Source organism: Pseudonaja textilis, chromosome 5 (genome assembly GCF_049901715.1).
Source record: "Pseudonaja textilis isolate UNSWEBS1 chromosome 5, rPseTex1.2, whole genome shotgun sequence".
In the NCBI taxonomy this organism is placed as follows: domain Eukaryota; kingdom Metazoa; phylum Chordata; class Lepidosauria; order Squamata; family Elapidae; genus Pseudonaja; species Pseudonaja textilis.
In genome coordinates, this window is record NC_141994.1 from 28,383,329 (window position 1) to 28,409,444 (window position 26,116).

The 26,116-nt window shown below is 36.5% G+C and overlaps 1 protein-coding gene across 3 annotated transcripts; it reads right to left on the reverse strand.

Annotated features, from left to right (window-relative positions):
- Positions 1 to 1,002: 1,002 nt before the first annotated feature.
- SLC38A2 (solute carrier family 38 member 2) lies at positions 1,003 to 16,309 on the reverse strand. Of its 3 annotated transcripts, XR_015743806.1 has the most exons (17): positions 15,971 to 16,309; positions 14,748 to 14,989; positions 14,374 to 14,455; positions 14,156 to 14,271; positions 10,921 to 10,994; positions 10,743 to 10,835; positions 10,494 to 10,575; positions 9,635 to 9,723; positions 8,984 to 9,042; positions 8,683 to 8,841; positions 7,757 to 7,836; positions 7,546 to 7,646; positions 6,274 to 6,398; positions 5,822 to 5,966; positions 5,624 to 5,721; positions 2,071 to 5,154; positions 1,003 to 1,979 (listed from the first exon to the last, which is right to left on the reverse strand). XR_015743806.1 is itself a non-coding variant. In XM_087934416.1 (16 exons), exons 2-16 carry the CDS (start codon positions 14,864 to 14,866, stop codon positions 5,074 to 5,076), a joined length of 1,503 nt encoding a protein of 500 aa, XP_087790542.1. In that variant the 5' UTR covers positions 14,867 to 14,989; positions 15,971 to 16,309; the 3' UTR covers positions 1,003 to 5,073. The 3 variants fall into 3 exon arrangements, 2 of the variants coding, with proteins under 2 accessions (XP_087790542.1, XP_087790543.1); XM_087934416.1 differs by having other exon boundaries at positions 1,003 to 5,154; XM_087934417.1 differs by having other exon boundaries at positions 1,003 to 5,053; positions 15,971 to 16,298.
- Positions 16,310 to 26,116: the final 9,807 nt, after the last annotated feature.

Genomic DNA, 26,116 nt, shown 5'->3' on the forward strand with positions numbered 1-26,116 from the left:
GAGTAGCTGGCGAATTCTGATCCTTCCTGAGTAAATTAGTTCTAGGGAAAATTATGCGTATGGCCTGTCTTAAGTATTGAAATGTGTATTAAATGGATTTATTCTTGAAAAATATTTGAAATATATTTTATGATGACTATATTACTGATTAATGCAATCCATAGGAATCATGAGTAATTCCTTTAAAAATTGTCTTGTCTATTAATTGCTTAGTAGGCACAATTTAAATGGCTTAAGGTCTAATTATTTGTGAATTGCTCCTACTGCTATGAACCTGCTTGATTAATTAGATCACCAAGATATGTGCCCCAACTACCAGCACGTCAACTACTGGACATACAGGGAAAGTATTTCTTCCATGTGGCTTCCAAGGAAGACTGCACAATCCAAAGAATTTGATTCCTATTCCTAATATTTAGGAAGATGGTAAGTCTCCTTTTGCCAACCTTTTATTAGTGATTGTAATGTAATGATTGGTTTTAATATTAATTTTGTTCATTTATATTTTGCATTTTTTATTGTATTAAATGGTGAAGTAAACACAGAGGCAGGGTATACATTAAACAATAAAAATCATTGAATGCCTTGTTGAAAATGTTTCCACATCACCTTTATTAACATCCCATATTAATATGTATAACTAGATATTTATTTCAAATTCCAAGTGATATTAGAGTTATATATATCTATATACCAAGAACTGTGTAATGCACTTCTTCAAATGCTACATCTTATTATATGATGCATAATTTGTACTAATTTGGTTTTGGCTTATAATAATATGTAGAACTAGATATTATGGCATGTTGAGTAAACTTTTTTATTAATACAAAGCATGACTTAATGTGAACTCTGAACCCATCTTATAGTTTGGATTCAAAGTCAATTGCAACTTTTTTTAACTGTAACTTTTGTGAACTTCCTAAAATTGATTTACCTGTAAAGCACAACATGAACACAACATGAAGTTATATAATAGACGATAAATTTCATTCTGGCATATTAAGTTTTGATCTTTATTTAGCTAAAAGTTACAGTGTTTCATTGAAACAGTGTAGCACTCTTTTCAACAATTGCATTTAAATTGTTGATCTAACAATACAGTGTGTATCTCTTTATCTATCTATCTATATATATATATACATGATATATACAAATCATACCGATATATGAAACATCAGTCATTGGTTTTAAAAACAGTCACTGAAAACATCAATGCAAATTGTACATTGTAAAATTAGGTTTTTCACTTTACAACAGTGGCCCTGGTTCCAGATAATTATGAAACTAATTTTCTGAATCAAAAAAGGTATATTTTTGCTGTCAAATAGTAGCTCCCATTCTTCTCATATCACAAACTGCTTTGGAAGCTAAAGGAATTTCATATTAGTTTGCAGTAATGGGTTGTACAGTTCAAAGGAAAATGTAGAATTGAACTAAGTTGAGTGCACTTTTAGATTTCTTTTAAAAATATTTTCCCTTGTATAACAAATGCAAAAACAATTGATCACTGGCATACAATTTCTCCAGAAATTTTCCTGTGACAATGTCTTAGATATACATGAAGGAATTATGGATTTAATGTGCTAACTATTAACGTAAACTTATATACATAATCAAAACCCTAACCTTACCTTATATACAATATACTTACAGTATATATACATATATATATATGTATGCTATTCAGCTTTGTTCGGGCATTTCCCCACATCATTATAGTTGCACTTTTAAAGTTGTAGCAACGTTTCAGCAGAATCTCATCTGCCATCATCAGGCTTCTGTATAGTGTTCGTCTGACGAACACTATACAGATGAACACTATACAGCGAACACTTCAGACGAACACTATACAGAAGCCTGATGATGGCAGATGAGATTCTGCCGAAACGTTGCTACAACTTTAAAAGCACAACTATAATGACGTGGGAAAATACCCGAACAAAGCTGAATACCATACATATAAATACCCGCGAAAACTTAAGAAATATATATATAATGAATGTGTGTGTGTGTGTGTGTGTGTGTGTGTGTATATACACACATACACACACACATACATACACACACACACATATACAGTATAATAATTTATATACAAAGGCTACTCATAAATATTGAAAAATAGGTTTTAACTTCAACAGGTTACTGTTCCATAAATAATGTTACATATTGTGAGTAAAGTAATATGGAAGACAGTAATTTTAAAATGAGGTGACAAACAGTGGTTTAATACTGAAACTATTAGCTCCTGAGAAGTTTGTGTACCACATATCTGTATGTTAGCAAGCAAGATATCTTAGTGGTACTCAGGAGTAGTTAGGGAAGTTTGACTTTGCAAGTGAAAGAAAACTGTGCAATCCCTAATTTGAACTTCCCAGATATTGCTGAACCAGGAATAGTTCAGTATCATTTTTGCAGATGCACAAGTGTCTCCCCCCACCACCCCACTTTTGTCGCTTTTCTGGCTTTTAGATGAACGATTAGGCTATAACAATGTTTTTTATTGTTGGAAAAGAATGATTTTTTATCTTTAACTCCCCAGACGGATTGAAGATATTGGGCAACCCCAGTTATTGTAAAAGAAAAAAAATCATTTTAAATTATCCCATATACTTTCTGAGTATTTAAGTTGTTGCCCAAAATACCACTAGACTACTACAAAATACAAGAAGATATTAAGTTGGGACATTAATGTTAAGTTATTTATATCTGCTACATAAGTAAGTTATATCCACCCAGTAATGCCAATGTTCTGAGATATGTTAAATAACAATGAAATCTTACATTACATTACATAGCCAAATGCTTACAAAAGAGTGGTCTTTGAAATTCTAAGATGTTTTCTTTAGACAATGTAGATCAAAAAAATAAGCTTTGTGTTTTTAACAATATTAGTATTGGTTACTGACATTTTAGGAATAAGAGAGATTATCACAACTATTATTCAAGTACAGATTATATTGTCCTGCCTAGAACCATAGCTGAATTCTAGCCTTTCTAAGGCAATAAGGGCAAAAATTACAGTCACTTTTCAATAAATCATGTTCCTTATTAACAAGTGCCCTAATGAAACATTAGGTTAAGAATCAGAATGCAATGGGAAATATTTGCTGTAGATTTTTTTAAACTGAACCTACGCTTAAAAATATTCTGGTTAATTACATGCCATTTTTTGATTGCTCTTAACTCAATAGTTACTATTGAGCTACTACTATTAAGTTAGATTATGCCAATTGTCTAAATGTTACCTAATTAAATTTTGCCTTTTTAGATTCTGGCAGAGAATCTGCTCAGCAATTTCTGTGAATTGAAAAAAATGTCCCAAATCTCTTTACACCTTGGGTTTGAAATAGTATAATGAATGTGTGTAGTAACCAAAATGGAACATGATTCTTCCTCTGGCAAATGCAGTGCTTGCAACACAGATTTATTACTACAAAATGTAATAGAGAAGAGTTTACCTTCTATCCCACTTGGCAAATTCATTAAATATATCTTTAAATTAATCATAGAAATGGGAAATATGTATGAATTTCCCCTATCAACATTAAGCTCTTCTTGAATTTCCAGGCTGAGTGATGAATGGGAGATAGACAGGAGTGTGAGAGGTGTGCCTGTTCATATGTTCCTTGAATGCTTATACTCTGTGTAATATATATTGTCCAATCAGGGCAGGATCATGTTCTGGACATCTACTGTACATGACCTATGGTTGTTACCCTATTGTCTCAATAATACAAGACCCATTCATTTAGCAATGAGTGTGTGTGTGTGTGTGTGTGTGTGTATTGACAGTTTAGTCAATCATTACAAAACTACACTAAGAAATATAGTTATGAAAAGAATTTTGTCACATGCATCAAAGCCTGGTGCAATTATGTAACATAATATAAAATAATAATAAATGAAAACATGCATCTGAAAAGTACTGCACTATCTGTATACTTTACCTCCAGTAAACTATAGCATTATCTCAGTATTTTTGTTTTATATACTAAAAAGCCAGATTTTTTGCTAGGAACATCACATTATCTAATAATTTACTGTGCTTTGGTAAAAGCAAATTTTTAAAAAAATAAAAATGTTTTTATCTTCTGTAATTGCAATACTGAGTACCTCAAGAAGAAAAATGCCAACATTGTATTTTATGAATGGATCAGCAATTTGCCAAATAATGCTCCTATAAATTTTCATTAATTTCAAGAGTTGCCTGGACATAGCTTTAATTAGAACAGAATGCCATAAATTAATATATCAGACATTCTGATGTTTTTTTCCACAAAAATTACATTCGAGGAAATGACTCCTTGAAATACAGTATAGTACTTTATGCTAACTGATCAAATATACTTTAATTGGAACTTAACAAATCTTTGTTTGGTTTTAATGTTAGAATAACTAAAATTACAAATGGAATTTAATTATAGTTCCATTTTTTTCAAGGGAGTCAATTAAGCAGTTGTAACAGATTTAAAAAATAAGCTTATTGACGTGAAAAATATAATTTTAAGAATATGTCTCTGTAGGCAGGCAAATGTTTTGAACTGAGGTTATTGATTAAACAATATACTGATTTTTCTTACCCTTATTTGGATCTTTAACTTATAAAATGTTTTCTTAAAAGTCAAAATAGTGCTTTTGAGTCCATAGTTATTTGGTATAAAAATAATAACTGTTTTTTTCCCTTGCTTTTAATGGCTAGCTTAGAAATTTGCTGTAAACTAATTTACTTCTCACATCTATTTTTTCCATTAGGCACATTCAAGTAAATAATAAAGAATCCAAGTAACAATGTCCAAAGCCCAACATGGCTTGATAAAATTTTAGAGTGAGCTGTCCATTCCCTGGAATGGAATAAAAAAAAGTCATTTCACTCAGCCAAAGACTCAGCTGACTTGATATTAGTATCTATTCTTGTGCAGAATAGTTTCTTTTGCTTTTCTTTCTTTAAAATCCATCTGTTCTATAGTTAGAAGTACTAGCATCAAAGGAAGTGGAGCTGCAAACATAGACAGAAGTTTCTTTCTTCCAGAAGATGGCAGAATGAAGACTAATGAATAAACAGGTAGGTTAATTGTTGATCCAATCCACAATGATTAAAGTCATACTTCCAATCATCACAATTATGCCACTTAGCAGGAACAGGAGAGCCTAAATAAGTAACATACAAAAATACTGAATTTATTTTGTCAGAAACAAGAGCAAGAAAAACTATTATATAAAAAAGTCAACATTTTTAGTAATTTTTGAAACTGCATCATTCAAAGCCAAAATGAAAAACATTGAACATATTTTGCCTTCAACTATACTGATTTTTGGGAAGGCTAAGAAAATCCAGGCCAATATGCTAGACTTTTAAATATGAGTATATTATGCCACTTAATTTCCAAAATGATTTTCAATGGCTTATACGGATGCGAAAGTAAAATAAAAGAAATAAAAAGGAACATTTAAAGAAAAAAGAGGGGGTAAGATAATGAAAAGGCCTCAGCAGAGTTAATGCAGACATTCATGGAAATTAAGAAAGCTTTATAGTCAAACACTGTGCAAGAATGAAGCTAATAATTCCATGAATATCAAAAAACATTCCCTTTTATTAGGTAAACCAATAAGTACCTACCCCAATTTTTTGCACGGATTTCATGGATTCTTTTTTCACAAGCTTAATGTAGAAAGCTGATGGAAGTATAAAGATTAGCATGGCAGCAGCAGAGGCACCTGAATGATCCATAAAGTTTAATTAGACTGATTGTTTTTTATTACATATAAACATTTTTAGAACAATACATATTTCAAACAAGTAACAAACAATCCTCACCAATGACTCCAAATATGTCTCGAATTGTGGGAACAAAAATGACAAGAACGTTGGTGCATACCAAAATAGCTCCTGTAATAATACAATGACGCACCCAACTAAATTCTTTGCTTGCACACAGCAATTGTGTGACGGAACTGCGGATCTGTAAAATACACATTAATTGAATTACTTAATGTTATTAAACACAGATTAAAATTTATTCCCTCCCCAAAATGTTTTAAATATTTAAATAAATGTTAAATATTCTTTTAAAACATAGAATTTATATTGCCTTCTAACTATACTGATGGTACAATGATGAAAAAAGGAAAACAAACTGAACACAGAAACATGACAAAGGATTTAAAAAGTGAAAATGATAATTAGAACTACCTGCAAGCTCCATAAATACTTGATTTCCAAAATTCAACATAAATTAACACTGTATTCTCATTAAGTGCATTACTCACTGGAAAAATCACAACTGGAACAGTAAGAATGACTGCCATCAGGACTGCTAAGCGCACAATCAGAAGGAGATTATCACTCCCAAGCACTTCCGAATAAGTATGGAGTAATTCGGCTTCCACCTTTCCTAGAAAGGGACATGGGTTTTAGCAGGATAATATTCACATAATATAATAAACAAGATTCTTGTGCATGTTTTGAAAGGTTTACAATTGATTTGCAAATGGAATTGTGTGACTATATAGCTTTGTAATACAGAATGCATTGCAATGCGGTAGCCACAATCTATTTGTTGTAACAGTAATAGTAATATTCTTTGTTAGTGTTCTGAATTGCCTGAATTCCAGAAACTTTTACTTCAGTCTAAGATCTGACTGCTTGTCAGTGTCCCCATTTAACACCACTATGGTATTTCTATTTTATTGCACTTCACATTGTATATTATTAAAGCTACAAAGCTTGTAAAGCTAAAGTTACAAGCAGTGATATACCAATTTAATATCATTATGGTATTTCTATTGTTATTGCCTATCACATTGTGTACAGCTAACGCTACAAAGCTTGTAAAGTTAAAGCTACAAGCAGTGATATACTGTTCAATAAACAAGGTGCCATTAAATTATACCCGAGTGAAAGTTACTGACAGTCTATGATACAATTCAGTCTTCCTAATCCCTTCCTCCTTATAACAGCTTTGAGTAGAATGGAATGCCACAACCAGAAATAGTCCCTATCTTGCCTCCTGCAGGCAATGGACTCTTTGTTTTCTTTCCACAGAAGGCAATCAGGCAAAACATAACTGTGATTAACAAAAAATTGACAAAATTGATTGGTCCTAACCTCCCTGACAGCCGTTTTTAATTTGTGTGCAGCTATAACACAGTCTCAAAATGACTAATGGGTCTGCTTTATTAAAAATTGTAGAAACTTTTTCATGAAGTTTCTACAGGAAATGTTTTATTATTCTAGTAGGACTTGTTTCTTATTAGTAATGAAGTTCAGAAGTTCATAGACCCAGCTAACTAAATATGAATAACCAATTCATATTTGTGGAACTTATTTTTCTGCAAAAGGAAGGAAGCTTGTGCAAGCTTCTTATTGCGTTAAGTTGAAATTGCCTTCTTAATTAGAATGTACAAATGCTACAAGGGAACACATGTTTACATAAAGACAAAACAGTGTGAGCTTGCTTTATTCCAGTTGACTTGTTCACACCCCAAAGATATATTAAAAATTAACATGCAAAACTTAAAATAGAAGAGTTGCTTTTTTACCATAAAATGTCAAGTATCCAAAGAGAGCAGCCAAAAGATACATGAGGAACATAGCAAAAAATGAAATATTGGATACTTTCATCATTCTTCTGCGGCTTCGGCTATTATAGAGAAACAAATAAATTGCTATGAATATTTATGAAATACATCATTCCATATGTATATGCAATTCTTTAAAAACACATGACAGATATTAATACACATGACATACCCTTTCAATTCTTCATAAATAGGGAGAATAGCAGGATGGCAGACAAAAGAAAATGTCAGGATTGGTACAGCATAGACAGTCTGGAAAACATAAAAATTGAAATATGACTATTTCTATATTAACTTAAAAGACACTGATAGTTTCTTGAAAAACTAGCGCTATAATTCTAAACAGCATGTTTTACAATTTTTTAATTCACATTCCTCCTTTTCTATGAACAGTTCAAACTATCATCTATAATTGCCCTTTCTATTTATCAACTTTCCCATATGAAAAAATTAGGTGGAAGAAAAGTAAATAGCCTGAAGGCAATTGGAACTTTAATCATACTCAAATACACTAAATACTAGTAAAGTGTTTGTTAGTACACAATTGTGCACAATTGTTAGTCACATCCACTTTTATTAAAGTCTCCAAGCAGGTTATCAATAACATACACGTACAGAGAAAGAGAGAGAGAGAGATGGCAACTGCATTTTATGCACAGCATGGAATTCTTTAGCAGTGAGATGGAATTTTAAAGGTTTAACTAAACGAATATGAGAGTGCTCATCTTGGATTTTATTCGAAAATAATAGAATATATTGTTTATGTAATATTCTTCCAAATTTGCAAACTAATTCAAAGGAGTTAAATAATGGGTGATATATGGAATTGGTAGGGAAGGGAAACTCCAGCTGTATCAGGTGATACCTGGTTATACCACACTGGATTAGTTTATTCTTTGAGTATTCTGTCTGGTCAAACAACTGGGTAAAGATGAAATTGTTCCCTCACCCATAGTTATGTTCCATTTAATTCAAGGACAATAAGCAAGATACTGATCTTAGTATTGCTATAATAGTTTCTATAAGGTGAACAGGAAGTTTCATGACTAGTTAGACTTCGAAGAAGTCACAATTATATTTTATTAGTTTAATTATTACCTTTGAGTTGAAGACAAAATATTTTGGTACACAGGAATCATAAGTTGCATTAACATTTGTTTCATTTGCAATCAACAGTTGCTCCATGGTAATGTTTAGAGTTGCATTAATTAGATCATGTTCCGTTCCACAAGGAATTTGAAATTTCTTGCAAATGACCTAACAAAGGATGACTACAGTTAATTTCACATGATAACTTTGTTGCCATTCTAATTATAATTACAAGATATGATTACAAGTTTCTGTGATAGGATTTGAATTAATATTCTAAACATTTAAAAATATAAACAATAATACCTACCACAATAAGGAAGAAGACCATGCACAATAAGGAAAATCCACTGGTATAGCCTAGATAACCTACAATGATAAAGGAATGTTTTAATTTAAAGCATGCAGTATGTGTGAAAAATAACATGTTCAGCATTTTGAACTGTTATGCCATCTTGTTCAGTAGACATTAGTAGGAATTGTTATCAGAAATATTTTAATTTAATATCCACTTACAAATCACCCAGAGCACTTTTAATCAAGTAATCAAGATTTTCTTTTCCAATACATGATTAGTTCAAATTATTCCAAATGGCAAATAAGTCTAATTTAGCAAGTTAACTATTGGCATATATCCACTAAGAATATACAGTGTAGCCCAATTAAAGTCAGATAATATATTCCAAGTTAAGCCAATATAAAATTAGAATATTTAATGTGATGCAAATAGTGCTACACTTTCCTTTCAGGGCAGTCATCATAATATTTTATTCATGTATTGTTTTAAATTAATATAGGCCAATCAGAGGGTTTCATGAATTTGATTATGCTATTTACATCTGCATATACAGAACAAAAAAACTGTCTCGACTATTAGGGATTTCTCTTACTGAATGCAAGTAAGTTAACCATTGTTTTTCTTGTTTATTCCACATTAATACCACCATTATCAACCACTTACCTAAATTTTTCAACAGTGATAAAGGAAGGATAAGCAACAAGGATACTAATATAACCAAATAATCGCCATTCGTATACCAATACAATTCTCTAGAAGGAAAAGGAAAATGCACACAGTGAAATCCTTGAATGGTAATCTGACAAAATATATAATATTAGGTGTCTCCGCAAGTGAAAGCACCTGGCCAACCTAGACTGGTTTTGAAAACATACTTAGTACTTCAATGAGAAACTTCTAAGGAGCTCAAGAACTCTAACCTAGATCAGGAAATCAAAAAGATTTATCAGAAGGAAATGATTTAACTACTTCCTTCTTGCTGCCAATAAAACTATAGGGACATATTGGCAGAACTCAGGAATTGAATTTCAAGTGAAGATTTTATATTTTGAGGACTGTTTGAGATTATAATGCAGGAAGAACAATTCTGGAGTGTCTTCTGCATGTGGTTTTTCATATCTGATTATTTGTATTTATATATTTATTTGTATCCCACCTTTACTATTTTTAGAAATAACTCAAGGAGACAATATATTTAACACACCTTCTTCTCCTTTTTTCCACAAAAAACAACCCTGTGATATGGCTTGGGTTGAGAGAGAATGAACTTGGTCCAAAGTTACACAGCTGGCTTTCACAGCTAAGACAGGACTTGAACTCATGGTCTCCCACTTTGTAGCCTGGTGCCTTAGCCACTAGACTTTCGAACAGATCTCTCCAGAGGCAGGAAAGCATAACTGGAATTTACTACTTTAGTTACCTTTGAGAATTTAACCTGTTTCAACAGAGGTCCTCAAATATCAATGTCCCTTTTTACATGTTCCCATGAAAACAATTTCTACTGAGCAGTTCTAGGACTTACCCTGAATGCTCTTCAATGTTAAAAAATGTTTTGATGACCAATGGTAATTCATATTTCACGATGTAGAGGTAGCTTGACATAGCTGGAAGTGAATAATATTGTAGATAATTACAATGATAACATATTAAAAATCACAAAATACAATTCCAAATGACGTGATTCAACTTGTTAATCGAAGCATGTTTTGTGAAAAAATAGTTTTTGGAATAAGACGACCACCGCTTTTAGGGTGTCTGAGAAGGACCTTACCTCCAATGTTCTGCATTGTAATTGATCCAGATGCTGCAAGTTTTCCAGGCATGCCAAATGCTTTCATTCCCAATTGTTCATATAATAAAGATCCTATAGGAACAGAGATTTGGAATAATGTAATTTAGAAAGGGAAAAGAGGAGGGTCAAATCTATAACGAACAGTTACTGTTATTACCTCCTTCGTTGGAAGTCTTCAGAAGAAGATGAACAGAATATAGAGAAAATATTGACACGAAGACTAAGAGAATTCTAAAAAACAAATACAAATGCAATGTTTTGTTTTGAAATTGAATATGTAAATAAAAAGCATAAAGAACATATAAATTTATACACATATTTCTGCCAATGAGTTAAATTAGATCTATCTGAACACACTTAAATTCTTTATTGGCTATAATGGCGTTGAAAAATGAATAAATTTAACATGGTCACATCATTCCCAAAGTAAATAATGAAATTAAATATAAATTTAAATGCACTGAATATATTAGGAATATTTACTGTGCTCAGGGGACAAGGAACAGTCTAAGAACGATTAAAAATTCCAACTGCCACTTTTAAAAATATAAATCTAGCACAAATCATTTCTAGATCAGGGGATCTACTCATGGTCACTCATGCTTTGGTAACCTCTGCTAGATTACTGCAGTCCACTCTATATTGGGCTGCTCCTGAGGACTATCTGGAAACTTCATCAGATGCCAAATGTAATTAGTTAGGTTTGTTTCTGGTAGAATACATGTCACATCTCCCCTGAGAACATCGTTGTTTTCCAGTGTGTTTCTGGGTCCAATGCAAGGTGCTGGTATTGATTTCATGGCATGGCACAGAGTTGTTTGGGGGACTACCTGTTTCCAATTTTATGTTCCCATCTACAATGCAAAGAGGGCATGTTATGGGTTCAATTATCTATGGAGCTACATTTTGCAGGCCCTTGACAATAAGTCTTTTCTGCCTTGGCACATGTGCTATGGAATCTTCTCCCTGAGACAAGGTTGGCCCCATCACTGTTGGGCTTCTGGAGGACCCTTAAGACCAATTTATGCCTGCAGGCCTGGGGATTCTAGGAGATGGTCGAACTAGTGAGGTAGCTCCGCCATTTTAAACAGTTTTTTGTCTATTATTATTTATTTTAGCTTGATTTTAAACTTTTAAGATATTTATTAACTGTTTTTTGCTCTGTTGTATACTGCCCAGAGCACTTTGTGTGGGGGAAGCTATATAAAATGGTTAAATATATATATCTGTCAAGATTTAAGCCAATTCAGATTCAGAATGGAGTCATTTTAAAGCTGATCAGTGTTGTCTACTCATAGTCTGAAATGCTTATTCCAAGAAGAAATAAAATGTTTTTTTTTAATTTTAGTCCTTGCTTTACAATATATTTTATATAAATTAATTTCCAATAGAAAAGATAAACTATTTAAGAAAAAAACCATATTACATGGTTTTACATTTTTTATATCTGTTTGTAAGCCTCACTGAACTCATGGTTTATTCTAAAATACTTACACTGATATAAAATGTATTGAAAATCTCTCTGTGTGTGTTTATATGTGTGAATTTCCTCTGACTTAAGTGGGCTTTTTGTCAAACCCTGCCTGTCAGAGAATCCCACTAGCATGCATTATGCTGATTACATTGTAACCACTGCAAAACATTTTTGGAGCATGAAATGGCATAATAAAATAAAATTTTGTATCTTGAGTTTGTTTTTTTTAAACCTGTATGGCACATTTTTTGCTTAAGTTTTTTTTTCATGTTCTAGCAAGAACATTTTAAAATAATTTGCAAAATAAAAATAAATGCCATACACCAAAATGTGCTTCACACTTCAGTTTGTTTTGGTGGCAACATTACCAGCATACTGCATGTTGAAACATTCCCACATGACCATCAATGAATCAATCATTTTGAGGGACCTGAGAAAAGGGGAAATTCAGAAGCATTAATAATTGCAGTTAAAGCAAATTGGGCTATTTTGAATATGAGCTTACATACAGACTTTGAATGAATTCATATTTAAAGATTAATTTGAGGGACCAAAGCTGTTTGCACTTAACAGTATAGCAGACATGTTATTTAAAATTCGGTGGACCCTGTTCCCAAGTACATATTTCTAGCATCACTGCCTTCAAGAGCTTGACTGCTCCTCATTGCCAATATGGATTAGTGAAAGACACAATTGCAATTGCAACTGCTCTTGGTTTTTATATTAATTTCTAATGATATTGGAAGGTTGTCCGGGTATCACAGAAATCCCTAGACACATATCTGAATTTTTAATCCTGCACTTAAGATTTAAAATATTATTTCTATATTTCTTTGATTTTTACTAATAACCAACATATGCATGCCACTATATATTTGCCTTTCAGAATATGCAGTCCTTTACCTTTTCACAAAGCCTCCTAACAGCAATACAACTCTATGTATCTCCTTGCTTTTCATACCAATGACTACATAGCTAAATTCTACTTGGGATCTGTTGCTCTCTGTAACCTGACAGATGCCCTTTTCTTATTTAAAGCTAGACCAACAGCAGACTCTTACAACATATGCTTTTCTTAATGGAAAATTATCAAGGAAAAACTGACATGCTTTATGATACTATAGGCAAAATATAGGATGGCAAATAGTATCCAAATCTAGTTTATTTGTTCTCATTTTTATAAATAACTGAAGGTAATGAACATACTTAATTCTCCTCCCTCCTGCTATTTTACCACAGTAATAACTCTGAGGTGGGTTGGGCTGAGAAAGAATGACTGGCCCAAAGTCACCAGCCAGTTTAGTTGTAGAACATTATCCATAAATTAAAATGGATAAATTGAAGTATTTTTCCTACAAATAGTTTGAGAAAACTATTAGTGATATTTATATTAACGTAAAAATCATTTTTGAGGAAAGACAGCAAACAAAAGGCAACTTAACAAATTATAACTAAAACACTAAAAGTGAATGCAATTTCATTTTTATAGTGTACAAATTCAAAAATTTCAAAATGTTTTGTTTAACTTCCATTGCCCACAAAAAAGAAGGAAGGTGTATATGAACTATTCAAACCTAAATGTTTAAAATCCTACTGGCTCCAATATGAGAAACATAAACAAGCTGTATTGTTCAATTGAAATTACTGGGTCTCTAAATTATTAGTTTGAGCTGAATTATTTTTCTGTTCAAATTTGCAGTCTAATCTCATAAGCTTGCCACTTAAAACAATTTACTGTGAGTTCAAGCATATTTCTAGATAAATGTTCACTAGTTCTTGCCTCTAGCAATGTCAATGGGATTAAAATGGTTTGTGTTCAGATAGTTTAGTAGAATTACCTTTTAGGCTTGAAGCAAGCACCTACAATATTTTCCTAAAACAATAATATATTGTGATTTTATTGCATTCTAATACTTACACAAAGAGAGCAATTCCTGTGTTTGCCATGGCATAAGAGAGTCCAAGGATGCCACTGCCTACAATAACATTGCTCAGGTTAAATACTGACATTCCAAAGGAAGTTGTACCTGGATGCTGTAAATAAGAATGGTGAAAGTTCACAATTTGCTCTTACTTGCGAGAGGTTTTATAATAAAATTGATTTTACTTTGTAAAAACATATTGGTATGTGCTTACATATTCAGTTTCATATTTCTTCTTCCCCTGGTTGGATTCAAGTAAAAAGTTTTGGTTTTCTGGATCCATATCTATATAATGGCTGTGAAAGGAAGAGAACGAGGAACTTTAAATACTATTGTAAAATTCCACTTATTTTCACCTGAGTTAAAATCTGAATAAATGTGTCCACAATGTGCAACATTTTCTTTTTTTTCCCTGGCTTGTGATATGGTTAGTTTTAAAGATTTTCCTTTAGTGGGGGAATTCTAAAAACAGAACTCTCTCCCTGCCCCTCACCCCATCCTCTATTTTCCCCAGTTCAGTCAGTTGAGGCAGGTATTTGAAGAGGATGTTGTACTGTGGTTCAAAGTAAGGCAGAGAAATCTCCTGACCTCTTCATCGCAGCTGATTTGGTGGGGTACTGATAGCTGAAGTCGTTCCCGTTAGAACTGTAGCTGCTGCTGTCCTCCTCTCCGGTGCTGTTCAGCTTGCCCATTTCAGCTTTGGTCATGCTGGGATCCAGGATGTCTTCTCGGGGAACGGGTCAATCAGGCCAAATAATTATTTGGCTTGGGAGGGGTCGCTTGGGGTCCTCGTGATCTTTTGTCCTTGGCGTCAGCGGGTCCTACCTAGTCTGCGAAGGTGAGGGGGAAAACGTCAATACTGCAGTAGTCTCCCGAAGCTGGTCACGTGAGACGCTGCCTCGAAGCTGCTGCTCACCGCGGCTGATTCAGCCGGGCGAGTGGAAAAGTACCAGCAGAGAAGGGCGGGATAAGCGAAGCGGGGCGAGGGAAGGAAAAGTACTGGGAGGAGAACAAAGCTATCTCCTGCTAGAACACTGGGAGCACACTCTGTCTGGAAAAATGGGGTGGCTGGTGTGTGTGCTGGTGGTGGTGGTGGGAACACAAAAGATATACAGTGAGAAGCCAGAGCAAAAAGAGGCTTCTCTGCCCAACCAAGCAGATAAGCAAAGAGCCTTCACGCTTCTTCTCCGTTTCCATCCAGAAACAGAGAAACACAATACATCCGCCGCAGGTAAATTAAGATCAGGGAAGCTTATCAACTCTCTTTCTCTCGCGACGCGATTGCGTAATCAGATTTGGAAGCAAACGAACTCCACCCATCCGTTGTCTTTTTGCCCGGAACTTCACATGATGCAATCTAAGTAACCGATTGTTACAGTCCCTTTCTAACGTGAACTGACTGCCGCCCGAAGCATCTCTTGGACTTTCTGGACCGTTCCCAGCTATTTATTTATTTCTCCTCCTCCTCCTCGGGAATTCTCCCTTCCCGGGAATTCTACTTCGGAAAATGTGGACAACAATGCAAATCAGTCACAAGACTGCATTACCAGGGACGTCTTTTGTGGGGAGGGTTTGAAAAAGCGGAGGGTGGGGGAAGACCCTGGACGCCCTGCTGTGATACAGTAGCGCTGGCGGCGGCTGATGAATTCCCTTCCCCCAATGCTCCCTCCCTATCCCGCTTACATCTTAAGTCTCACACATTCTTACATTTAAAAAAATCAATCCACAGCTAGTTATATCACAAGCAAACCCACTCAAACAGCTATTGATATCTTCTTCGAGCCTCTCCCCCAAACCTTAGAATATTTTACCTCGATCTACAAAGTTTAAAACCTGCAAAGTTCCGGAGCTTCTTTCTTCGGTCGATTTCTCTTTAAATCGGAGCAAAAAATCCTTTGATACTGACAGTCAGAAGGACCGGTACGAAAAACAAATAGTAATAAAATTAAATATATTAAAAATAGAATTGTAATATGTCAAGCCGACAGAAAACGGTAAGTTAGGCTGTTTCTGGTGAAATCAGACAAAGGCCCCAGCGCTCAGGACAGCAGCACTCAGATGAACGAGACCGATGAAAACCCACTCGCGGAACAGCACACCCGGTTCTGGAGGACGCGCGCTGCCTCCGCTTTTGAGAGAAGCACGTGGTGACGTCAGAGCGAGCGAGGAAGGGAAGGGAAGGGCGGGGATTCGGCCCAGCAGCGTTCAGAGGCTTTCCTTGTGTGTATCAACATTGTGCTTCGTGGCTCCACCCCTCTTCTCCAAACACTCGCTGCGACTTCCCGGAACCTCCCGGTCGTGATCGAAGAGATCTCAAGCTGACCCTACCCGGTGTTTTATTTAGACGCTATTCGAAGTAGCTCGGCGGAAGCCTTAAAATCACCCCGGTGCTGAAAATAGGGAAGAGGTTTATTTATTTATCTTAGGCAACTCCCCGGTTTCAAAGGGGTCACAACTGAGATCATGTAACTGCTTCCAAGAATCTGTGTGGTCCTGGCAAACTTGAAATTCTCACTGATAATGACAGTGCAGGGAAGAGACAAGTTAAATTGTACTTTAACTCGGAAAAATTCCAGGGAAAATGATGTCATATGCCTGGCAGCAAGGTATGCATGCTAAATTCTGGGAATGTCTTCTGAATATTATATACACTCTTCAGTTGAGTTGCTTAATGATAGAACAGCCAGATTGGTGTGGCAGTTACAGCATCAAGCTAAAAACATGAGATCTAGTCTTGTCTTGAGCATGGAACCAACTAGGTGACTTTGGGCCAGTCACTCTCACTCAGTCCTGGGAAGCAGGCAATGGCAAACCACTTCTGAAATCTTGCCAAGAAAAATGCAGGGACTTGTCGCCAAAAGTCAACATTGCCCAATCTTGCCAAGAAAAATGCAGGCAATTGCTAGGAGTCAATGTTCTCAAAAACACTCTAAATAATTTGTACAGTAGAATAAAATCATTATTATGCTACCTCAATTGACAATATCCTGGTTAAGATTTCAGATCACACATCAAATAAAAGCAACAAGAACAAATGGAGATAATATTGATAAAATCTTGAATTCTGCTGTTTGGTTGATGTAAAAAATTGACTAGAGTGCTAATGCAAAATGCAGTATTCTAACTGAAATAATAGAAAAACAAAATACCTTCATGTAAGCCCTTCTTATAAGGTAGAGAAGATTATAAAAAAGTTGAGTTCTACTGTGGGAAGCTTACATCTAAAATAGTTTGTGTTACATTTCAGTTATTTTCTCTAAAATTCTAGTCCCATTGTATCATCAAGTACAACCATAACTAATACTTTCTGTAGGAGACATTGGCAGATAAATTGCAGTAGTGAGGAACTTGGTGTAGTTCTGTATTATTATTAACCATGCAATAAGTAACTAGAAACTCACCAAAAGAAAATAATGTAATTTGCATAATTTATACTTTTAATACAAGTTTATTTTTTTAATACAACTTATATTTAACAAACTTAAGTCTTGAGTTATGAATACCATTTTAAAATAATTTTCAGTTTATATCACTGTTTTCAAAATATTGAAAGCAAATTTATATATTACCCAAGACTCCAAATTTATCAAATCTCAAATTAATGCTAATCCAGACCAATTTAATTTTCTTACACATTTCTTGCACAGGAAAAGTAAAAAATTGTTTCAGCTGATAGAACTGAACTAGAGCAAAATCATTTTTTCTATATGTTCTAATTATCTAAATGTTTGGTAATCATTTCTCAGAAAAGATATATTATTAATAATAAAATATAAAATCAGAGTAAAATTCAGTACCAGGTAAAGATGAACTGCATGGATTTTGGCTGAGACATCTGCATGGTCTATATCCGTGATGGCGAACCTATGGCATGCATGCCACAGGTGGCACGCAGAGCCATTTGTGCCAGCACGTGAGCTGCAGGCAAACTTACCTCACTGCGCATATGCAGTATTTTCAGAAAAACAGGAAGTGGTGAAACGGGCTGGTTTTGGGGCTGCAAAGCTTGCAGAAGCCTGCAGAAGCCTTCCTCAAACCTTTGGGAGGCTGAAAAAGGCCTCAAACCAGCCGAAAATCAGCTGTGAGGTGCAGTGCAGGTAAGGGGGTGGGGGGGATTGCGCATGCATGGGTAGAGGCTGTGGGGGGGGGCATGCATTGCCTTCTGGATGCTGGCATGTAAGCGTGAACATGCAAACACATGCACAATTTTTGGCACAGGAGCCCAAAAAGGTTAACCACCGCTGGTCTATATCCACTAATTGTCAAGCAGTTTAAAGCATATTTCAGGAAGGTAAAACTAAAGACTAGCAAAATCTATTTGGCAATGAAAAATCCAATAAAAGAGGTAGCAACAGGCAACTACAAACCAATTACCTTCTTATCAAGAACTTTCAGATTGTTAATTTAGTTAAAAATAAGCTGTTTCCACCTGAGCAGAAAGGAAACTGCCCAAACAGTAGAGGACCAAAAGATCAACCCCTGGTTGACAAGTTGATTTTGGAAAACTGAAAGAAAAGAAAGACCAACTTGAATGTAGCCTGGATTGATTATAAGAAGGCATTCGACTCCCTACCACATGATTGGATAATCAAATGTCTAGAAATAAGGAGTCAGTAGAAACATCTGAAATTATGCAAAGATCAATCGCACAATAGAAAACACAGTTGCTAGTCAATGGTGATAGACTGGGAAGGGTTAATATGAGAAGAATCTTTCAAGGAGACTCATTATCACCACTATTATTCATCCTTGCATTGTGTAAGCACTGGACTTTTCTCCTTCAACTGAAAAGAATGAACTTCTGAAAGCTAGGTACTTCAAAAGGAATTCTTTATTGAAAGGAAGCGAACCTGGTACTAGTCAAAGCAGAATCTAAGATGCTTCCAGGCATACAGTAATAGATAAAGGGAGTTAGAACCCCTCCCCTTATTCTGATGTGCATTTAGTCAAACAAAGAACCAACATGTTAATTCCTCCCCCTTTTCTGGGAACTATCTTAGAAGAGTTTCCCAGGAAGTATCTTTCAGAGCTGGAATTTTTATTGTCCCTTCTCCTCTTACAATCTCTCCAAGACGTGACAAGTTTCTAGACATCTGGCTCCAGTTGTATATCATGTTCAAGTTATAAGATTCAATATAAGGTTTAAGATATTCAGGTTACATCAAAAAGGATTACTTGTATCAACTCCCCCTCCCCCCTCTTCCATTGAAGAATGGCAGATACACGGATCTGACATATTGCCCTCCTCAAAAATTTGAGAAATCCACCTGGAAGACATAAAACATGTGTTACATTTACAACTTAGGATGGTTTGTGAGGGTATTTCAGGTGGAACTTCCATAGTAATGTGGGTGCTTTTACATGTTGTTTGGCTACCCACTCATTTTCTGAGGAAGGTACTGAGGAGGGTAGCAATGATTTTAGGAATTTTCTAGACAAATATATGCAGTCCCCAACTTTGAATGGTTTAGGATCACAACATTTTTTGTCCGCCTGAGCTTTAAAACCTGCTCTAGCCTCTTGTAAGGCCAGTCTGATCATTGGCCAAATGGTTTGCAAATTGTTTATCCACTCCTTAAGGGAAGGAATTTCAAGTTCCTTGGTAGGTAGCTCTGGCATGGGGTTGAATTCTTAACCTGTGGCTACCTGGAATGGGGTGAAACCAGTGCTGCTGTGGACCGAGTTGTTGTATGCTACCTCTGCAAAAGGAAGGTCAGTCCAATTGTCCTGTTGGTAATTAATAAAGCATCTTAACTATTATTCTAATACACTGTTAGATCGTTCTGCTCCACTGTTAGTCTGGGGGTGATTGGAAGATGACAACCCCTAGGTGGAGCCTAATAGGTTTAAAAATACCTGCGAAAATGTGGATGTGAATTGTACACCCCTATCTGAGATAATCTGTTGGGGAGCTCCATGAAGACGATAAATGTATATTAAAAACATCTTTGCCAGTGCCTTGGCTGTTGGGATTTTTGGCATGGTACAAAATGAACCTGTTTTGAAAAAAGATCAGTTACAACCCAAATGACAGTATTTCCTGCACTTTCAGGGAGCTCCACTATAAAGTCCATAGAGATCTCTTTCCAGGGTACTGAAGATTCTGCCACTGTTTGTAAAAGTCCAGGAGATTTTCCTTGTCTTCTGTTTGCAGCAGCACAAATGGGGCAACTAGTAACATAGTTTTCAATGTCCTTTTTCATAGATGGCCACCAAAATGGTCTTTTCATGAGGTGCAGTGTTTTTACAAAACCAAAGTGTCCCACTATTTTTGCGTCATGCACAGATTGACTACATACAATGCCATTCCAAAGTGACAACAATGGTGCATCATAGTTATTTGCAAGAAATGTCGTTTTCCTGAAAGCAAGAATCAGGGGATCACAAAATAGACAAATTATAGAAAATGAAGAAGCTAAAGTGCTCTGGAAAGAGTGTTGTCTTACCTGAATGCTTCTTCTCATCACGACGATGGAGAATCCATAGCTGGGTTGACACATGCCATTCTACCTGGAGACCGAGTCCATAATTTTTGCCACACCCCTTGTCAACTGTCAACTTTCCCAGTTCACAACGAAGGCGCAGCATCTGAAGGACTCATTGGTGGAGCTGGCTCCTCCGGTGTTACTGTGCTGGACGAAGGACCTAACTGCCTCCTAGGGAGGGAATGGATTCCTATCATCATGATGAGAAGAAGCGTTCAGGTAAGACAACACCGAAAATCCGAGTCACTGTTTATCTCATTTCAATCTTCCTCCCTGGGTTCAAAGGTCACTCCATCGACCATAGGCCGTTGGGTAAGGGTGTGTATTGCAAAGGCCTACGAGACACAGTCAATTCTAGCCCCCAGACGATTGTTCACTCGACTCGAAGCGCTGTCACCACAGTCACATGGGCGACGCAGGCTTCGATCGAGGAAATCTGTAGGGCAGTGACATGGTCCTCACCATTTCCCTTTGTACGCCACTATAAGTTGGACAACTTTGCCTCTGCTGAGATTGCCTTTGGGAGGAGGGTACTTCAGCAAGTGCATGTAGCTAGGGGGACTTAGGACCACAATCCCCACCCATAGGGACACCAGGCTTTGGTATGTCCCAGCTATGGATTCTCCAATCATCGTGCTGGAGAAAGAGTGTTGTCTTACCTGAACACTTTTTCTCATCATGATGATAGATAATCCATTCCCTCCCTAGGAGGCAGTTAGGTCCTTCGCATTCTCCTGTCCACATCCTTTTCTTCAGCTCTGGAAGGTTTTCTGAAGGGCTTTCCCCTTGAGTTTTCCAGCAGCCTCCTGGCTGGCTGATTTGCTTCTTCTGGAGCTGGCTCTTTTGCTGGGAGGTGAAGAAGAGGCTTCCTGCCCTGCCATGCTGTTGGCCTTCAGAAACTGATCAGCCCTCTTGACAGCACCTTTCGCTGACTGCTGCTGAATGGGGCTAAAGAAGGCTGGGCTGTGGCAGCAAGCCAGCACACTATGCCTGTAGCTCTAAGTCTGAAGCTCTCAGGAAAAGGCAAAACTGACAGCAGAGGATGGCCAAGCCAGAGGAGGCTTCCAGACTAGCCTCCTTAACACATGCAGTGCTAAAAAGCCAAACCGCAAAGATTGCTAAAGCCGCTAAGCCGAAAAAAGAAAAAAAATATGATGAAGTGTTTGCACCTAGTCTGAGAGAAAATACATTGAGAGCAGCATTAATTTGGGCAGCTAAAAATAAATGTAAAATAAACCATGTAGATGTTGAAACTGCATATCTACATGCACCTTTACAACATACCATCTATATGAAAAAGCCATTAGGTTTAAAGGATGATGAAAAAACTGATTATTGGAAATTAAAGAAAAGTCTTTATGGTCTAAAGCAATCCAGTTATGAATGGAATAAATGTATTGTAAAGGAATTAGTTTCAATAGGTTTTGAAGCTGGTACAGCTGATCCTTGTTTGTTCCGAAGAGAAAAAGATGGTTTAATTTCTCTATTACTGTTATTTACAGACATTGCTATGACATAGCAATTATAACTAAAACTGAACAAGAAGCAAATGATATTGTTTATAGATTACAGAAAAAGTTCAGGATTAGAAATTTAGGGGAAATTAAGCATTATTTGGGTCTTGATATAGTGAAAATGAATAAAAGTTTTAAAATTTCGCAGGCCAAGAAGATTAGCCAATTATTAAAATGCTATAACATGGAGCATTGTAAATCTGCTAAGACACCAATGAGTAAGGAATTTCTACATAGTGATATTAAAAGTCCTATGTTTGATAAGGAAATATATAAATCCTTAATCGGTAGTCTATCATATCTGAGTAATTGGTCTAGACCAGATATATCTTACAGTGTAAACCAATTAGCTAGGTATAACGCTGAACCAAATGAAAGGCATTGGCAAGCAGCTAAGCAAATAATTAGGTTTTTAAAACACACAATCAATTATTCATTATATTTAGAACCAAGTAATGAAGATTGAAAAGCCTGGGGAAAAGTTCTGGAAAGAAATTTACAGTATCCCATTTTCTATGCCAATTATTTTCTGTGAGCTTAAAGTCAGATTTCAAGCAAGCACAAGTCTCAAAGTTCTTCACAGCCATGATTTTCCTTTAAATTGCCCATTTCCAAGGAATGGTTACTAAACCTGCGCTAGATGTTAGTATCCAGAGTTTGTGAGACCAAATTGAGGTTAGCCAGTCTGCAATCCAGGCTATTTAGTATTTTTAAAATTATACACAATGAGCCCTGGGATTCCTACCCATGAGACCACCAGTGCAACATATCCTTTACCTGGCAACTGGGCAGCATCATTTGTGAGTCACAATCAGTGCTTGGGTTTTGAAGATCTCTTTTCTGCTCTCTCTCCAGGTGAGGTAATTGCCTGAGGGGGATGCCCCTCCCCCATGGAATTACCATGGAGATGTGACTGCTTGGGCCTTAGTGCCACAGAGCAAAAATCAACCTCGGAGGAGCTTTTTGTGAAGGGGATAGTCTCAGTCTGATTCTGAATGGTGTGTCTCGGTGTGTGATTGTGTATGCAGCTACTTTTACAATACAGATACTACAAGCATGCTGGACAAATTTCCCTCCCTCCAGGCAAAAGTCCAAGGTGTTCAGAACTTGCTATGGCAACCACTCCCAAATACAATCCCCCAGAGTCCATTTAATTGAATACAACATACAATAAATGATACAAGAAAGAAAACTTTGCAATGAATTTCCATTCTCCCCCATAGCCTTTCTAGCTGTTTTCTGGGGTTTGAAAAAAGTCTTTAGTTTCTACTCGTCCATCTCAGATCCTCCCTTTCATGTCTGCCAGTTGGCATTAGACTTGGCTTGGTGGTGGTCAGTCAGGCTTGGGAAAGTCTACTCCACTTTGGTCGTTGTGATGACTTTCAGGTGGATGATTGGACACAAACCCAATTCCTGGCTCAATGAATGGAAGATCTCCTCTGGAGGCAGCATCTGGGTCAGCGTTATCTGCACCCACAGGTTGCAGAGTCATCTGTGCAAGGCTGAAAGACATGAGAACAAGGTCCCCTCCCGCCTTTGTGGGTGAGGAAAGGCATTGTAGGAGAATAAGAGATGGAGAGACAGAGTGGAAGTGGGTAGATGCAGGGGTGGGATTCTACAGGTTCGTACCTATTTGCTAGAACCGGATGTTAACATTCTGAGCAGTTCGGAGAACTGGTTGTTAGAAGAAATTACTGGCCTAATCCTGTAAGGAAGGCAGGAAGGAAACATTCTGGTGTTGCTTATAGAAACTGCCTCTCTGTTAACCCTTATTACATTCTTGGCAGGACTAGACTTCCTGTCTCAGGAACGTCTCTGGAGTTTTTTTCCCCTCCTTTGCTGGTACTTTGCTTGTGTGGAGTGACTATTCAAAGTTATAATGGCACTGAAAAAAGTGATTTATGACCGTTTTTCACACTTACGACTGTTGCAGCATCCCCACAGTCACGAGAGGCCAGGCGAGGAGATGCGTGCCTTGATGTGAGTGATTTTGAGTTGGCCACACCCAGCCAATAACATGACCACCAAGCCATGTCCACCCAGTCACATGACCACCAAGCCACTTAAGCCATACCCACAGAACTGGTTGTTAAAAATTTGAATCCCACCCCTGGGTAGATGGCTTGCAGGCAGGGCTTGAGGAGAAAAGAAACATCAGTACTATAGTTATTAAACAGATAAATCAGTTTCAACAAAATGGAGACACAACAGATAAGAAAAAACTGGATTCACATGCTTCAGGAAAAGGATGGACAGATGAAATCATTTAACACACAGTAAATGCAAGGATGAAACTTTTCCTGTAAATTAACTTGAAGCATTCACTTATAACCTTGGGCTTTTCTTAAAAGCACAGAGAAGAAAGAAAAAAAAAGAACACAGTTCTCTTTACTCTGTTCTGCTGGCCAGACAAGCTCAGAGGAGACGCATTTTCTTTTCTTTAATTCTCTTTTTTCCTAAAAATTTAAAATTCTTGTTTCTAGGGATCAGAGACATTTAAGTTACATTTACGTCAAGGACACATAAAGACTTCCATACACATATACATGCAAAGACAAAAGAAACAAAAAGGAAAACAGAATTCTCAGGTTTACACACTGGTCATTCCCACCATAAATCTCAGTTAAATTAGGGAGGCACAAATCTTAACAAACAAAGCACATGGCTGCATGGAACACAAAGAGGAAAAGAAACAAACAAGCAAAAAAAAAAAAAAAACTCCATTATTTCTATTTATATATTTTCCTTTTCTTTTAAGTACCTTTTTTAGCCAAATTGATTTTCCAGCTTCATTCTTGAGCAAAGTCCATTTCTTTACACAACTGTTTTTCTTTTTCTCTTTTCATGCCCACCTGGACAGGCAACTGCCTCTTTTAGTCCCAGGAGTCAAGCAAGTCTTCTTCAGGGAGCCTACCCTGACCCTCGAGCTAGAGCATCCCATGTTTTCCCTCAGATGTAGGGATTCAATTAGGCTCTGCTGGGTCCCTGTGAATCTTGGATTTCCTAGTGAAACCCTCACACAGACACCTCGTCTCAGGTTTTAGACCAAAAAGGGTCTGGGGGATTCTGCTTTCCTCTACAGAATAAGAACACCCCCCTCTGTGGGAGTGATGTAATCTTCCCTGGTGCCATTTGGTGAGATGGGTTGAGAGCTAATCCTATCATGTCCTGAGGGCCATGTATTAATTCCATCACCCTGGAGCTGGAGGGGGGCAGGGAGCTGCAGGGAGCTGCTTTTTGTTTGAAAACATGTTTCTCTTTTCTCATCCAGGAAAATATATTCTGTCTTTTTAATGTGGGGTGAGTGCTAACTTTCTACAGTCAGCAGAAACAGAGTATAGGGACATAGATCACCTATGCAAGTTTTGAAATTTTTCAATTATCAGTTTATGTGAAGATCACAATAGATTTTATCATATAATAAAAGTACTCCAGTCTATTTTTTTCTTGTTCTAAATACACTGCTCAAAAAAATAAAGGAAACACAAAAATAAGACATCCTAGATCTGAATGAATGAAATATTCTTATTAAATACTTTGTTCATTACATAGTTGAATGTGCTGACAACAAAATCACACAAAAATTATCAATGGAAATCAAATTTAGCAACCCATGGAGGTCTGGATTTGGAGTTACACTCAAAATTAAAGTGGAAAAAAAACACGACAGGCTGATCCAACTTTGATGTAATGTCCTTAAAACAAGTCAAAATGAGGCTCAGTAGTGTGTGTGGCCTCCACGTGCCTGTATGACCTCCCTACAAAGCCTGGGCATGCTCCTGATGAGGTGGCGGATGGTCTCCTGAGGGATCTCCTCCTACACCTGGACTAAAGCATCCACCAACTTCTGGACAGTCTGTGGTGCAACATGGCGTTGGTGGATGGAGCGAGACATGATGTCCCAGATGTGCTCAATTGGATTCAGGTCTGGGGAACGGGTGGGCCAGTCCATAGCATC